General features: G+C 42.7%; 1 protein-coding gene across 2 annotated transcripts in view; it reads right to left on the bottom strand.

The window, feature by feature from the left end:
• The window catches only part of fancl (FA complementation group L), a 77,738-nt gene that overhangs the window by 1,320 nt on the left and 59,027 nt on the right, over positions 1 to 17,391 (bottom strand). For both annotated transcript variants that reach the window (XM_067989040.1, XM_067989039.1), the window contains 6 exons: positions 16,551 to 16,701; positions 14,906 to 14,989; positions 14,766 to 14,811; positions 14,588 to 14,669; positions 8,648 to 8,764; positions 8,454 to 8,525 (listed from right to left, as the gene is read on the bottom strand). In XM_067989040.1, coding sequence (XP_067845141.1) covers positions 8,454 to 8,525; positions 8,648 to 8,764; positions 14,588 to 14,669; positions 14,766 to 14,811; positions 14,906 to 14,989; positions 16,551 to 16,701 — 552 coding nt within the window. The remainder of the gene's footprint in view (positions 1 to 8,453; positions 8,526 to 8,647; positions 8,765 to 14,587; positions 14,670 to 14,765; positions 14,812 to 14,905; positions 14,990 to 16,550; positions 16,702 to 17,391) is intronic.

Genomic DNA, 17,391 nt, shown 5'->3' on the forward strand with positions numbered 1-17,391 from the left:
TGCCCATTTTACTTTTTGTAGACTGAAGACAGCAGACAATTCATTGGCTTTTGTACAGCAAAGAATGATGCAAAATATTAAGTAGATTACTATAAACATAGTCAGAGGGACTATAAAAATATTAGGTAACCAAAACGTGGTGGTGAGCCGCCTTCTTGAATCGCTGCAGTCCGTGTGGTGAAGGTTCTCCAACAGTGCTGTTAGGAAGGGAGTTCCAGGAATTTGACCCAGCGGCGATGAAGGAACGGTGATATATTTCCAAGTCAGGATGGTGTGTGACTTGGAGGGGAATGTGCAGGTGGTGTCGTTCCCATGTACCTGATGCCCTTGTCCTTATAGGTGGTAGAGGTCGCGGGTTTGGGAGGTGCTGTCGAAGAAGCCTTGGCGAGTTGCTGCAGTGCATCCTGTGGATGGTACACAGTGCGCCGGTGGTGAAGGGAGTGAATGTTTAGGGTGCTGGTTGGGGTGCCAATCAAGCGGGCTACTTTGTCCTGGATGGTGTCGAATTTCTTCAGTGTTGTTAGAGCTGCACTCATTCAGGCAAGGGGACAGTATTCCATCACACTCCTGACTTGTGCCTTGTAGATGGTGGAAAGGCTTTGGGGAGTCAGGAGGTGAGTCACTCGCCGCAGAATACCCAGCCTCTGACCTGCTCTTGCAGCCACAGTATTTATATGGCTGGTCCAGTTCAGTTTCTGGTCAATGGTGACCCCCAGGATGTTGATGGTGGGGGATTCGGCGATGGTAATGCCGTTGAATGTCAAGGGGGGGTGGTTAGACTCTCTCTTGTTGGAGATGGTCATTGCCTGGCACTTATCTGGCACGAATGTTACTTGCCACTTATGAGCCCAAGCCTGGATGTTGTCCAGGTCTTGCTGCATGCAGGCTCGGACTGCTTCATTATCTGAGGGGTTGCGAATGGAACTGAACACTGCAGTCATCAGCGAACATCCCCATTTCTGACCTTATGATGGAGGGAAGGTCATTGATGAAGCAGCTGAAGATGGTTGGGCCTAGGACACTGCCCTGAGGAACTCCTGCAGCAATGCCCTGGGGCTGAGATGATTGGCCTCCAACAACCACTACCATCTTCCTTTGTGCCAGGTATGACTCCAGCCACTGGAGAGTTTTCCCCCTGATTCCCATTGACTTCAATTTTACTAGGGCTCCTTGGTGCCACACTCGGTCAAATGCTGCCTTGAAGTCAAGGGCAGTCACTCTCACCTCACCTCTGGAATTCAGCTCTTTTGTCCATGTTTGGACCAAGGCTGTAATGAGGTCTGGAGCCGAGTGGTCCTGGCGGAACCCAAACTGAGCATCGGTGAGCCGGTTATTGGTGAGTAAGTGCCGCTTGATAGCACTGTCGACGACACCTTCCATCACTTTGCTGATGATTGAGAGTAGACTGATGGGGCGGTAATTGGCCGGATTGGATTTGTCCTGCTTTTTGTGGACAGGACATACCTGGGCAATTTTCCACATTGTCGGGTGGATGCCAGTGTTGTAGCTGTACTGGAACAGCTTGGCTAGAGGCGCAGCTAGTTCTGGAGCACAAGTCTTCAGCACTACAGCTGGGATGTTGTCGGGGCCCATAGCCTTTGCTGTATCCAGTGCACTCAGCCGTTTCTTGATATCACGTGGAGTGAATCGAATTGGCCGAAGACTGGCTTCCGTGATGGTGGGGATATCGGGAGGAGGCTGAGATGGATTATCCACTCGGCACTTCTGGCTGAAGATGGTTGCAAATGCTTCAGCCTTGTCTTTTGCACTCACGTGCTGGACTCCGCCATCATTGAGGATGGGGATGTTTGCAGAGCCTCCTCCTCCCGTTAGTTGTTTAATTGTCCACCACCATTCACGACTGGATGTGGCAGGACTGCAGAGCTTTGATCTGATCCGTTGGTTGTGGAATCGCTTAGCTCTGTCTATAGCATGTTGCTTCCGCTGTTTAGCATGCATGTAGTCCTGAGTTGTAGCTTCACCAGGTTGGCACCTCATTTTTAGGTACGCCTGGTGCTGCTCCTGGCATGCTCTTCTGCACTCATTGAACCAGGGTTGATCCCCTGGCTTGTTGGTAATGGTAGAGTGAGGAATATGCCGGGCCATAAGGTTACAGATTGTGCTGGAATACAATTCTGCTGCTGCTGATGACCCACAGCGCCTCATGGATGCCCAGTTTTGAGCTGCTAGATCTGTTCTGAATCTATCCCATTTAGCATGATGGTAGTGCCACACAACACGTTGGATGGTGTCCTCAGTGCGAAGACGGGATTTCATCTCCACGAGGACTGTGCGGTGGTCACTCCTACCAATACTGTCATGGACAGATGCATTTGCGACAGGTAGATTGGTGAGGACGAGGTCAAGTAAGTTTTTCCCTCGTGTTGGTTCGCTCACCACCTGCCGCAGGCCCAGTCTAGCAGCTATATCCTTCAGGACTCGGCCAGCTCGGTCAGTAGTGGTGCTACCGAGCCACTCTTGGTGATGGACATTGAAGTCCCCCACCCAGAGTATATTTTGTGCCCTTGCTACCCTCAGTGCTTCCTCCAAGTGGTGTTCAACATGGAGGAGGACTGATTCATCAGCTGAGGGAGGACGGTAGGTGGTAATCAGCAGGAGGTTTCCTTGCCCATTTTTGACCTGATGCCATGAGATTTCATGGGGTCCAGAGTCAATGTTGAGGACTCCCAGGGCCACTCCCTCCTGACTGTATATCACTGTACCGCCACCTCTGGTGGGTCTGTCCTGCCGGTGGGACAGGACATACCCAGGGATGGTGATGGAAGAGTCTGGGACGTTGGCTGAAAGATATGATTCTGTGAGTATGGCTATGTCAGGCTGTTGCTTGACTAGTCTGTGGGACAGCTCTCCCAATTTTGGCACAAGTCCCCAGATGTTAGGAAGGAGGACATTGCAGGGTCGACTGGGCTTGGTGTTTTGCCGTTGTCGTGTCCGGTGCCTAGTGGTCCGATGCCGGGTGGTCCGTCCGGTTTTATTCTTATTATGACTTTTCGTAGCAAGATTTTACAACTGAGTGGCTTGCTAGGCCATTTCAGAGGGCAATTAAGAATCAACCACATTGCTGTGGGTCTGGAGTCACATATAGGCCAGACCGGGTATTTATATGGCTGGTCCAGCCACAGTATTTATATGGCTGGTCCAGTTAAGTTACTGGTCAAAGGTGACCCCCAGGATGTTGATGGTGGGGGATTCGGCAATGGTAATGCCATTGAATGTCAAGGGGAGGTGGTTAGATTCTCTCTCGTTGGAGATGGTCATTGCCTGGCACTTGTCTGGTGCGAATGTTACTTGCCACTTATCAGCCCAAGCCTGGATGTTGTCCAGGTCTTGCTGCACACGGGCACAGACTGCTTAATTATCTGAGGGGTTGCGAATGGAACTGAACACTGTGCAATCATCAGCGAACATCCCCATTTCTGACCTTATGATGGAGGGAAGGTCATTGATGAAGTAGCTGAAGATGGTTGGGTCTAAGACACTGCCCTGAGGAACTCCTGCAGAAATGTCCTGGGGCTGAGATGATTGGCCTCCAACAACCACTAACATCTTCCTTTGTGCTAGGCATAACTCCAGCCACTGGAGAGTTTTCCCCAATTCCCATTGACTTCAATTTTACTAGGGCCCCTTGCTGCCACACTCGGTCAAATGTTGCCTTGATATCAAGGGCAGTCACTCTCACCTCATCTCTGGAATTCAGTTCTTTTGTCCATGTTTGGAGCAAGGCTGTAATGAGTTCTGGAGACGAGTGGTCCTCGCGAAACCCAAACTGAGCATCAGTGAGCAGGTTACTGGTGAGTAAGTGCCGCTTAATAGCACTGTCGACGACACCCTCCTTCACTTTGCTGATGATTGAGAGTAGATTGATGTGGCGGTAATTGGCCAGATTGGATTTGTCGTTTTTGTGGACAGGACATACCTGGGCAATTTTCCACATTGTCGGGTAGATGCCAGTGTTGTAGCTGTACTGGAACAGCTTGGCTAGAGGTGCAGCTAGTTCTGGAGCACAAGTCTTCAGCACTACAGCTGGGATGTTGTCGGGGCCCATAGCCTTTGCTGTATCCAGTGCACTCAGCCGTTTCTTGATATCACGTGGAGTGAATCGAATTGGCTGAAGACTGGCTTCTGTGATGGTGGGGATATTGGGAGGAGGTAGAGATGGATCATCCACTCGGCACTTCTGGCTGAAGATGGTTGCAAATGCTTCAGCCTTGCCTTTTGCACTGACGTGCTGGACTCCGCCATCACTGAGGATGGGGACGTTTACAGAGCCTCCTCCTCCTGTTAGTTGTTTAATTGTCCACCACCATTAATGACTGGATGTGGCAGGACTGCAGAGATTTGATCCGCTGCGTTGGTTGTGGAATCGCTTAGCTCTGGCTATAGCATGTTGCTTCCGCTGTTTAGCATGCATGTAGTCCTGAGTTGTAGCTTGACCATTTTGGCACCTCATTTTTAGGTATGCCTGGTGCTGCTCCTGGCATGCTCTTCTACACTCCTCATTGAACCAGGGTTGATCCCCTGGCTTGTTGGTAATGGTAGAGTGAAGAATATGCCGGTTACAGATTGTGCTTGAATACAATTCTGCTGCTGCTGGCCCACAGTGCCTCATGGATGCCCAGTTTTGAGCTGCTAGATCTGTTCTGAATCTATCCCATTGAGCACGGTGGTAGTGCCACACTACACGTTGGATGGTATCCTCAGTGCGAAGACAGGACTTCGTCTCCACGAGGACTGTGTGGTGGTCACTCCTACCAATATTGTCATGGACAGATGCAGCTGCGACAGGTAGATTGGTGAGGACGAGGTCAAGTAGGTTTTTCCCTCGTGTTGGTTTGCTCACCACCCGCCGCAGGCCCTGTCTGGCAGCTATGTCCTTCAGGACTCGGCCAGCTCGGTCAGTAGTGGTGCTACCGAGCCACTCTTGGTGATGGTCATTGAAGTCCCCCACCCAGAGTACATTCTGTGCTCTTGCTACCTCAGTGCTTCCTCCAACTGGTGCTCAACATGGAGGAGGACTGAATCATCAGCTGATGATGGTAGGTGGTAATCAGCAGGAGTTTTCCTTGACCTGATGCCATGAGATTTCATGGGGTCCAGAGTCAATGTTGAGGACTCCCAGGGCCACTCCCTCCTGACTGTATATCACTGTACCCGCTACCTGTCTGTTGTGCTGGTGGGACAGGACATACGCAGGGATGGTGATGGAAGAGTCTGGGACGTTGGCTGAAAGGTATGATTCTGTGAGTATGGCTATGTCAGCTGTTGCTTGACTAGTCTGTGGGACAGCTCTCCCAATTTTGGCACAAGTCCCCAGATGTTAGTGAGGAGGACTTTGCAGGGTCGACTGGGCTTGGTTTGCCTTTGTTGTGGCTGGTGCCTAGTGGTCTGATGCCAGGTCATCCATCCGGTTTTATTCTTATTGTGGCTTTCTGTAGCGAGATTGTACAACTGAATAGCTTGCTAGGCCATTTCGGAGGACGATTAAGAATCAACCACATTGCTGTGGGTCTGGAGTCACATATAGGCCAGACTGGGTAAGAACGGCAGGTTTCCTTCCCTAAAGGACATTAGTGAACCAGGTGGGTTTTTACGACAATCCAGTGATTTCATGGCCACCATTACTGATACCATTTTTTAAATTCCAGATTTTTATTTATTTATTCCCCAGCTGCCGTGGCGGGATTTGAACTCATGACTCTGGATTATTAGTCCAGTAACATAACCACTATGCTACCGTACCCGGTTCTCCTTGAACAGAAAAATAATTGAAAGAAACAGACAACTGCCCTTTTTCACACTCAACATTGCAGCATAAACAGGTCACATTCAGCACCACAGGAAGTAACTGGAAGCAGAGCATATATTAAGTGGGGTTTGTCTTCCTTACTCAAGATTTCAAGAGACATTCTCGGCATTTTATTGAGCTGAAGGCAAAACATGCCATTATAAATAATAGATCAATAGATTTCCAACATGTTTCATAGTGTTTGTAATGCTCTGCTGAGTAGCTATAAATTGAAGGACAGATGTCCTTTGAACATGCTTTTCAGTCAATTATTTTAAAAATCTCAGCATAAAATTCACGAGTCTTTTTTTTTAAAAAAAGTAAAGTTTCTTGTACTATTTTTCCTGTGAACCTTTCCACCTACCCAATACCACAATTGACCATATTTCACCATTTTTGTGACAAAGATTAAAATGGCCACTCCACACAGAAGCCTGGGAACTAAAAGGTTAAATTTTCCACTTGTGCACACCCGTGCGGAACCATCGCCCACCAGGAGCAGACATCAGGAAACCATTGATACAGGCGGAGCTCATACTCTTCCATCCATTAATTTTAATGCACAGAAAATCATGGGCTACATCAGTACGATTTCTCAATAGGCCCTCCTGGTGAGAGTGGCTCCGCATTAGGAGTGCGTAAGCGGAAAAAATTTACTCAAAACTTTAGGCTGCAAAACAAAAATGATTCTCTTGGTAAACATGCTACCTAAAACACATTGGTTTAGATGTTTTATTTAGGAACATAGGAACAGGAGTAGGCCATTCAGCCCCTCATGCCTGCTCTGCCATTTGATAAGATCATGGCTGATCTGTGATCTAACTCCATATACCTGCCTTTGGCTCATATCCCTTAATACCTTTGGTTGCCAAAAAGTTATCCATCCCAGATTTAAATTTAGCAATTGAGCTAGTATCAATTGCCGTTTGCGGAAGAGAGTTCCAAACTTCTACTACCCTTTGTGTGTAGAAATGTTTTCTAATCTCACTCCTGAAAGATCTGGCTCTAATTTTTTAGACTGTGCCCCCTACTCCTAGAATCCCTAACCAGCAGAAATAGTTTCTCTCTGTCCACCCTATCTGTTCCCCTTAATATATCTTATAAACTTCGATCAGATCACCCCTTAACCTTCTGAACTAGAGAGAATACAACCCCAATTTGTGTAATCTCTCCTCGTAACTTAACCCTTGAAGTCCGGGTATCATTCTAGTAAACCTACGCTGCACTCCCTCCAAGGCCAATATGTCCTTCCAAAGGAGGTGCGGTGCCCAGAACTGCTCACTGTACTCCAGGTGCGGTCTAACCAGGGTTTTGTATAGCTGCAGCATAACTTCTGCCCCCTTGTACTCTAGTCCTCTAGATATAAAGGCCAGCCTTCTTGATTATTTTCTGCACCTGTTCATGACACTTCAATGATCTATGTACCTGAACCCCTAAGTCCCTTTGGACATCCACTGTTTTTAAACTTTTTACCATTTACAAAGTACCCTGTTCTATCCTTTTTTGATCAAAAGTGGATGACCTCACATTTGCCACAGTTTTGCCCATTCACCCAATCTATCAACATCGCTTTGTAATTTTATGTTTTCATCTACACTGCTTACAATGCCACCAATCTTTGTGTCTTCAGCAAACTTAGATGAAGGCATAGAAAGTCTCAAAACTAAGTCATTAATAAATATTGTGAATAATTGAGGCCCCAAGTCAGATCCCTGCAGGAATCCACTTGTCACATCTTGCCGATGTGAGTACCTACCCATTATCCCTACTCTCTGTCGCCTTTCACTCAGCCAACTTCCTAACCAAGTCTGTACTTTTCCCTCGATTCCATGGGCTTCTATCTTAGCTAACAGTCTCTTATGTGGGACTTTATCAAATGCCTTCTGGAAGTCCATATAAATAACATCCATTGACATTCCCCTGACCACTACTTTAGTCACCTCTTCAAAAAATTCAATCAGGTTTGTCAGGCACGACCTACCTGTCACAAATCCATACTGGCTCTCTCTGATTAACTGAAAATTCTCGAGGTCACCCTATCCTTAATTATAGACTCCAGCATTTTCCCCACAACAGATGTTAGGCTAACTGGTCTATAATTCCCTGGTTTCCCTCTCCTTTCTTAAAAAGCAGAGTGACATGTGCAATTTTCCAATCTAGAGGGACGGTTCCTGAATCTTGAGAACTTTGAAAGATTATAGTTAGGGCATCTGCAATGTGCTCACTTACTTCCTTTAAAACCCTGGGATGGAAACCATCTGGTCCTGGGGATTTTTCACTCTTTAGTGCTATTATTTTCTTCATTACTGTTGTTTTACTTATGTTAATTTTATTGAGTCCCTGTCCCCGATTCAATATAAGTTTTCTTGGGATTTCCGGCATGCTATCCTCTTTTTCTACTGTAAATACTGACGCAAAGTAATTATTCAACATGTCTGCCATTTCCCCATTGTCAATGACAATATCCCCACTTTCAGTTTTTAAGGGGCCAACACTGCTCCTGACCACCCTCTTTTTCCTAATGTAACTATAAAAGTTCTTTGTATTGGTTTTGATATCCCTTGCAAGTTTCTTTTCATACTCTCTTTTTGTAGCTCTGGTTGATTACGAAAGTATACAGTTTAACTTATTACAAATCTGTTCTTACCTTACTGCAGTATGGACATTCTCCAAAGATGATGTTAAAACTTTGTCTAGATGAAGGTAGCCCTCGTAACCACTGCAGGGTTAAACATTTCAACAATTATCAAAATACAGGGAGGTGTATGCTAGGAAATTTCGTGCAGTACAATAAAAAAAGCTATAAATGTTGGGTTTTCAAACGTGTTAAGTTCTACTAACCTCATAAAGGCACTCTTGATGGAATGGCTGCCCACAGCGTGGGTCATCACATACTTGATCTGGTATGGATGAAGCTAGTCGGTATGCATAACAAATCCCACATTCCATACTGAAACTCTGCCAAACAAAAATGTCAAGAAAATGGGGTTCTTTTGAGAATTCATCTGCACTGTATTGACTATAAACTCCACAGAAGGAGGACATGCCTCTAAATGTAATATTTTACACCTGCTGTGTATTTCACGGTTTAAAATGCACTGACATTATCTGTACCCTCCCCCAAACAAGAGGATAGTACTTGGGCTCTGATTAGACGACAGGCAGGGCACCCCACTAGAACAGTTCCCCAAACGTTTTCCTTTTAACCAGAGTTTGATAGGGAAAGCATATGCACACAAGACCTAGACCCAGCAGGTACCCAAGAACTATTTTTGGAAATGTCTATATTTTCATAATTAAAAAGAAACTCTAAAATCAATTTTGAACATTCCAGAAAAAGAGAGGACGAATAGGCCAGTTTATCGAAAGTTTCTGGGGTAAGGAGGTGTGGCAGGAAGTGAAGAAAAAAGACACAGTAGGATGTATAACTTATCAGCCAGGTGTTATGTCCAGTTTTCCCCTTGTGTATTCAAAAGAAAAACTTGCATGGGGCTTACTGCAAACCTTACATTGAAATTAATAGAGAACACCCATGTTCCCAATTGTGCTATGAATACAGAAAGCAAGCTGGGAAAGCAGGGGCGGGGGGGGGGGGGGGGGGAGGGAAGAAAGAGAATTGAAAATGCGGGATGAACAATCTGAATGCAGCTTGTCTTTCACAGAAAAAAATAATTTTTGTTAGGCATGGGTATTAAGGGTTACGGAACCAAGGTGGGTAGATGGAGTTAAGATACAGATCAGCCATGATCTAATTGAATGGCTGAATGGCCTACTCCTTTTCCTATGTTCATGGGATATAGCTGGTGGAATGTCATGTCTTTCATTCTTTTGGGGTGCAATTACTGCATTCCTACTCACTGTTTAAAGTTATGTAAGTCTGGTTGAGGCCACTTAGAACTGGAATGAAAATGGTCTTACTACTCTTAGAATTAACAGTCATACTAGATTGGATCCAATTATTGCCCATTTAAGAAAATAATAGCATCCCAAGTTAATTTAAGCAAAGTAGAAAGCCACATTTCAACTATTTGATGATTGGTAATGGAAGACAAGTAGAACACCTGTAAAGGAATAATGCTGAACATACAGAATAAATACATGCCAAAAACCAACAAGTTCTAACAAATATGAATCTAAATGGATTTATAAAAACTAGACGAAAAACAACCTCTACAAATCTTAGAGCGAGAAAGGGGATGAGTTCATTAGGATGAATACAAGAAAATGCAGAAACATGTTATAAGGCTTATCCAAGAAAATATTTAGCGGAGGCTAAATATAATTTTAAAATGATGTTGGTACCATAACAGTAAGCAGTCAGAAGGTATGAAAACTATAAAAGATGCAAACAGACTCGAAATGGAGAATGAGTACAAAATAAATATTCTAAATGATTATTTTGTCACTTGGAAGAAATAATCAACATGTCCACCCCAAATAAGATACGCCAAGTAAAATCAATAGCTTTGATATAAATGAGATGGAAGTACTAGAAAGGCTAAGAAGAGCTCAAAACAAATAAATCGCCAGAGATAGATGGTGTTTACACCAAAATGCTGAGAGAGACTAGCAAGGAGATTTGTGAGGCACTGACAATCATTGAGGGAGTCAATGGGCACTGGGAAGGCACCAATAGATAAGAAACATGGTGCCCATATTCAGAAAGGGTGACTAAACAGACATCTACAGACCCATTAATCTTACTTCCATTCCATATAAAATAGAAGGATCATCAGAAGCAAGCCTGAGGATTATCTGTACACTAATAACCTGGTAAACATCAGTCAACATGGATTTAGAAGGGGGAAGATCCTACCTGACTAACTGCCTTGACTTCTTTGAGGAAGTGACAATTCCAAGTGGACTGTGGAAAGCCCTATGACATGGTGTACATTGTGACAAAGTTTCACATGAAAAGCAATTAGTTTAACTCAGGGTACGTCTCAGTGTAAGTCTCATCCATTTTTTGAATAAGACATTAAACCAAGGCTCCATTTGTCTGTCCAGGCGGACATAAAAGATTCCATGGCACTATTCAAAGAGAAGGGATGTTCTCTCAGTGTACGGGCCAACATTTATCCATCAACCAACAACAGCAAAACTATTGGTCATTTCTCTCATTGCTGCTTGTGGGACCTTGTTATGTCAGGTTTGCCTTGATAACAGTGACAACACTCAAAGTAATTAATTGGCTGTGAAGCACTTTGGAATGTTACGAGGATGCAAGAGGTGCTACATAAATGCAAGCCTTTCCCCCCCCCTCCCCTTCTTTAAATCTTGGGTAAGAAATGATTACTCACCAGAGGAGTTATGTCAGAGTGGGGACAAGTAACAAGTGGAATGCCTCAGGGCTTGCTTTAAGGCCAGCATTGTTTCTCATTTACAGAAGTGCCCTGATTCAGAAACTCAATGTAAAATAGGTTAAATTTGCAGGTGATGTCAAACTAGGAGGGGCAATGGAATTAGAAATTCCAGAATTGAGCAAGAAAAAGAATGAACTTGCATTTATATAGCAACTTTCATGAGCTCAGGACATCCCAAAGTGCTTTATAGCCTACAAAACCTATATTTGAGGTGTAGTCACTATTGTAATGTAGGAAACACAGCAGCTAATTTGCACACAGCAAGGTCCCACAAACAGCAAGAAAATGACCAGATAATCTGTTTTAGTGATGTTGGTTGAGATAAATATTGACCAGGATACTGAGGAAAACTGTCAACTGAGCCAATCCCCAAAATGGTAGATGAAATTTAATACAGACAAGTATGAAGTACCCTATGTAGGATGACACAAATACCATGAATGGTCTTTAAAATCGCTAAGGATAACGTTGAAGGAGACCCAGGAGTCTTAGTCGACTCCATGGTAAACATGTCCAACCAACCAATGTAGAGCAGCAATCAACAAAGCCAGTAAAATGTTGAAACAAAGCCAAACAGTTGAGTATAAGTCAGAGGAGGTAATGTTCAACTGTAGTGCTCTGGTTAGAATACTGCAAGCAGTTCTGGTCTCCAAGAAACAAGACACGGGTAGGTGAAAATCAGACAGTTTCTATAAAGGGCAGCCGATTTGCGATGTCGGTTTTACGCCCGGGTGGCAAGTTGAAAATCTATCCCATTCAGTGGAGAGAAGAGTCATAATAGATGATAGATTGGGAAAAGGGGAGGTGCAACGAGACCTGGGTGTCCTTGTACACCAGTCGCTGAAAGCGAGCATTCAGGTGGGCAGCAAGCAGTTAGGAAGGTGAATGGTATGTTGGCCTTCATTGCAAGAGGATTTGAGTACAGGAGCAGGGATGTCTTACTGCAGTTATACAGGGCCTTGGTGAGACCACATCTAGAGTATTGTGCAGTTTTGGTCTCTTTATTTGAGGAAGGGTGTCCAACGAAGGTTTACCAGACTGATTCCTGGGATGGCAGGTCTGACGTATGAGGAGAGATTGGGTTGACTAGGCCTATATTCACTAGAGTTTAGAAGAATGAGAGGTGATTTCATCTAAACATATACAATTCTAACAGGACTAGACAGACTAGATGCAGGGAGGATGTTCCCAGTGGCTGGGGAGTCCAGAACCAGGGGTCACAGTCTCAGGATACGGGGTATGCCATTTAGAACAGAGATGAGGAGAAATTTCTTCACTCAGAGGGTGGTGAACCTATGGAATTCTCTACCACAGAAGGCAGTGGAGGCCAAGTCATTAAATATTTTCAAGAAGGAGATAGATATATTTCTTAATGCTAAAGGGATATGGGGAAAAAGCGGGAACAGGGTACTGAGTTAGACGATCAGCCATGATCATTTTGAATGGCGAAGCAGGCCCGAAGGGCCGAATGGCCTACTCTTGCTCCTATTTCTATATTTCTATAAGACTGATCTGGAATGTCAGGCATCTGAGTTATCAAGAAACACTGGAGAAACTTGGGCTTTTTAGCCTGGAAATGAAACATCTGAAGTGATCTTATAAAAAAGGTATACAAGATGGTCAAGGGATTGGAAAAAGTAAAGACATAATATTACTTTAAATTGCAGGAGCAGAACAAGGGAACACAGATTCAAACTAATACAAAAGGTAATTTTAGAACTGATATCTGGAAATTATTCTTCACACAGAATGATCAACATGTGGAGCAGACTTCCAGCTAGAGGCGGCAAAAACCCTGAAATAATTGGATGCTACAATGAGAGGACTTTTAGGATCTTTCTGGATGGATGAGTCAAGATGGGCCAAATTGCTTCCGCATCTGTAATTATCTTCTGCTCTTTAATATGAAATTCTAGTCAGAAGCCTTTGGTTTCAGTTGAGTAGAACAACATTTTAATGGGCTTAAAAGAGTTCACAATTCAGTGGCTAGTTAGAAGTTTAATAGGCAAAAAATCCACATTTGACAAATTATAAGGCGAGTGTAAGAATACTCTAAGGGAGACAAAATATATACAGGAGAGATGTATAGTCTTATAGCGAGATTTTTAATGAGAGCTGAACGCTACATCCACCATTTTGTAATTTTCAGTTGCTGAAGTGCTCTGTAAATAATTTTAGCAAGTGTCTAATGAGCATTATTGTCCTGAACACACGAAGGTAAGTTTGAAATGTAATTTTATCCAAGGATGTGTCAGCTATTAAGTGAAGGCTAATAAATATAACTTTTGTAAGCTTTCCCTGGAGTTTTTCCTTTAAGAAAATAATTTAAATGTACTAATTTACTACTTTTAACTAAATACTTCAACTGCACAGGTTTCTTAGTGCTTTTACATACTTCCGATTCAGGAGTTTATTTTCAGTACGAAACCTTTTTAATGAATTCATAGTACCAATTGCACTTGCTTTTACAGAAAATTTGCAGTTATGGTTCCTTTAGAATGAAGAAAAAAAATACATAAATTATGCATTTCACATGTACCAGTGCTCCTAGACCATCCCTTGACCAGCTATCAAAGCCACTTCCCTACTAGCCAGCAGAAGACAAAAAAAGTCAAACTTCAAGGTATTTTCTTCCTTGCAGAAGTGGAATTTATTGGTATTATGTAGTAGTCACCAAGCAGTGTGGCTAGAAATTTCCCTCGAATTGTGCACAGTTGAAGTGATAGACAGCCCCGAGGTGGAAAGGAAGAATGAAGTGGTGAAGCTTGTTCAGCTACTGGGTTCATGCTACTAGAATACATTTCCATTTTCAGGGATGCAAGTAAAACACACACCCACCCACCTCAGCCTGCCTGTATAACTGACTAGTTAGATTTGTAGCATATCCTGTAGTCCTTTAAGAACAATTACATTTACATGCAATGGCGATATGCGCTTTCCTTTACAGCAGGAATGGTGTAAATAGTCTTTACTGACAGAATAAGAATTTTGGTTGATACTTAGTACTGGTTTGGTTGTAACCTCTATAGCACATTAAATCACTTGGACACATTACAGACAGGGTAGGCTCTTCACGTGCAACTGCATTTCTGTTGCTTTAAAAACAGCCTGTGCCTTTCACTTTAAAATCCATGTATGTTCATTGCACAATGACCATTTAAAGTTTGTGTAAGCCGCACATGTTTTCTTTGCAATCCTCCCAAAGAAAAGCATCTGGAGGATTACTTAGAAGTGTTGAGTACTCCACATTTTTTCAAATCTGTGGCATTCAATTTTCAGAAATTTACAGCAATGACTTCTCTATCTTTCACACCACCGGAGATATGTACATATTTTAGAAGCTGGACAAAGTCCTCAACAAGATCAATTGGATTATCTGCAATTTTTATATTGAAGAAAAAAAATGGTTGTAACTTACAGACTTCTCATGGGTGGCAGGGGATGGAAAGTCTATCTCCACTATATCCTTTAGATTTTGCAGCACAGTGCACTCTGGAGACCTGGAAAGCACATCCTGTACTTATTAGCGAAGAATTTATTTAACCATTTCTTTTCAGCAAGCGCTCAGACGAGACGAATATTTAAGCACTACTTACCAAAGATGCATGTTGGTATTCAGCTTATTCCTTAGCGGAGTTACCACTAGGGGCAAATGTTTATGGTTACTACCTTAAATTTTGACGGCGATAAGCACAAAATTGAAAAAATTAAAAAACGATTTCTAGGGACCACAAACCATGATCAGCACCAAGGAAGCAGCATTCAGGCAACATTTTAGGATGTCTCGGGTCCACTTCCAGATTTATTGAAACATTGTTACCTGTGACATACAAAAATCATTCAGCAACATTTAAAATTGCTAACAGATGCCAAACTCAAATGCTTTTTTAAAAACCTAACAAAGAAGGAGTTTCTATAGGAGTCTCAACCTCTGTTCTCCTTTAAGATGCTCTTTAAAACCTACCACTGACCAAACCAGTCGTAATATCTCCTTATGTGGCTCGGTGTCAAATTTTGTCTGATAACGTTCGTGTAAAGCACCTTGGGACGTTTTACCCTCAAGTATTTATCCAATTCCCTTTTGAAAGTTTAATGGTGCTGTATAAATGCAAATTATTGTTATAGCAATTTATAATGAGAACTGCCACATAAACTAGAAATACTTTCAATGTTTATCATTTGTACAAACTCAAATGCTAACAATACTTAAAAAATTAATGATACAAATACTAAAAATTGGCCTGCTTTCCTTAGAGTTTTGTAAACAAAAGCAGTTAAGCATTATTCATCCCCCATCCAAAACCTACAATTGATGGAAAATACAGAAATCAATTAACATTATTAGTAAATTCTTTTAAATTTTTTTTTCATTTGAATATTGTAGTATTCCGTACATAAAGAATATTACAGCATAAGGCTCTGCAAAACACAGAAAAAAATGGGTTGGGGAGGGGGGTTGCTGAAAAGATTCTCCTCCTCCCCCCAATTTTAAATTTATACTTTTTTAAAAATCTGACTGCATGCTGGGCATCTTCCTGGTTACAGTCAACATCTTCACAGCATTTAAAGGCTAGGAGGGGTATAAGAAGCAGTGTTGCTTAGCATCTCACAAGCAACGAGCAGCTAAAAGCTAAAGCTAAGCAACTTTCAGGTTTCCACACTACAACTTCAGAAAGAACAGCAGTAAAATCATGACAGTCATTATCTGAGGAGTCTTAAAAATACATTCTGTGCAGCAGGTTCAATTTTTTTTTCCTACAGTGTTCCTATAACCAAACTTTTTAATAATATAAATAATCATTTGGCATTTCATCAGGATCTGGATCATAGAATGATACAGCAGAGGTCATTTGGCCTGTCGTACCTGCTCTTTTAAAGAGAGTTATCCAATTAGTCCCACTCCCCTGCTCTTTCTCCATAACACAGAAAATTTTTACCCTTCAAATATTTATCCAATTTCCTTTTGAAAGTTACTATTGAATCTGCTTCCACCACCCTTTCAGGCAGTGCATTCCAGATCATAACAAAATCACTATTTTTTTTCCTTCCCCGCCCCCCCCCCTCATGTGACCTCTGGTTCTTTTGCCAATTACCTTAAATCTGTGTCATCTGGTGACCAACCCTTCTGCCACTGTAAATAATTTCTCTATCAAAACCCTTCATGATTTTGAACACCTCTATCAAATCTCCTCTCAACCTTCTCTGCCCTGAGGAGAATAACCCCAGTTTCTCAGTGTAACTGAAATCTTTCATCCCTGGTACCATTCTAGTAAATCTCCTCTGCAAGGCCTTGACATCCTTCCTAAAGTCATATATTTTTTTCCAATGTCGTTTGAGAAACTATTCAGATAAATCCATTACTTATAATGAAAGATTTGTACCTATGGCAATTCTCCGTGTTGTGGTACTGCGTGCTGGTTTTTCTGGTTCTAGCACCCAGGTCTTCTCATCTATTTCATCCATAATATCCCAGAATTCCTTCAGTGATTCCAGTGCTGCCAGAAACTGGCTGTGAAGGTTTATTAGAGAGCTCTGAAAAAGGAAACATTATGTAAAATGGCACCATACCAGCAAAATTAAGTGATTTTTAAGTCAGCGTGCAGACTTAGAGCATTGAAGCCTGGATTCACAGCCAATTTTCAATTGTACTGGAGTACTTTGGGTCAAGGCACTTTTTTGCCTGTTGCTATGGCTTTGTTGGTTTTCCAACTTTAAAAGATTGGTTCACATTATCTGAAACTCTTGATGATTATTTAGAACAGTTGAGATCATTAGGAACTAATCAGAAATGCTTCTGCAGGGACATGGCATTTATCACAGCGAATGAATTCTAGTGTAAACAAAGGCCCCGCTAGCACGGCTGTCGTAATTCACAAACTGACCAGTCTGTTTTTTTCCTGGAGGTTTAGAAGTAGATAAAATAATGCTACTTTCTAAAGAAAATAGGATTCCACCATGATACACAGATGCCAAACAGAAACTAATGCAGAATTGTGGGGCCATTTATGAATAAAAGTATGTGCTCATATCTTTTAAGTATCTTAAAAGTAGCTGTATTACTTCCAGCCAAAAATCTGTTCAACAGTAGGAATTTGTTTTCATTCCAAAAAAATTCCAGAGTGCTAAAATCTAAGGCCCTGACAACACTCCCACCATAACCGGCAAGAGTGCAGCGCAAGACACAGAATTAAGGCCAGGACCCAGATATGCAGGTTCAGGCCT

Source organism: Heptranchias perlo, chromosome 8, assembly GCF_035084215.1.
Source record: "Heptranchias perlo isolate sHepPer1 chromosome 8, sHepPer1.hap1, whole genome shotgun sequence".
NCBI lineage: Eukaryota > Metazoa > Chordata > Chondrichthyes > Hexanchiformes > Hexanchidae > Heptranchias > Heptranchias perlo.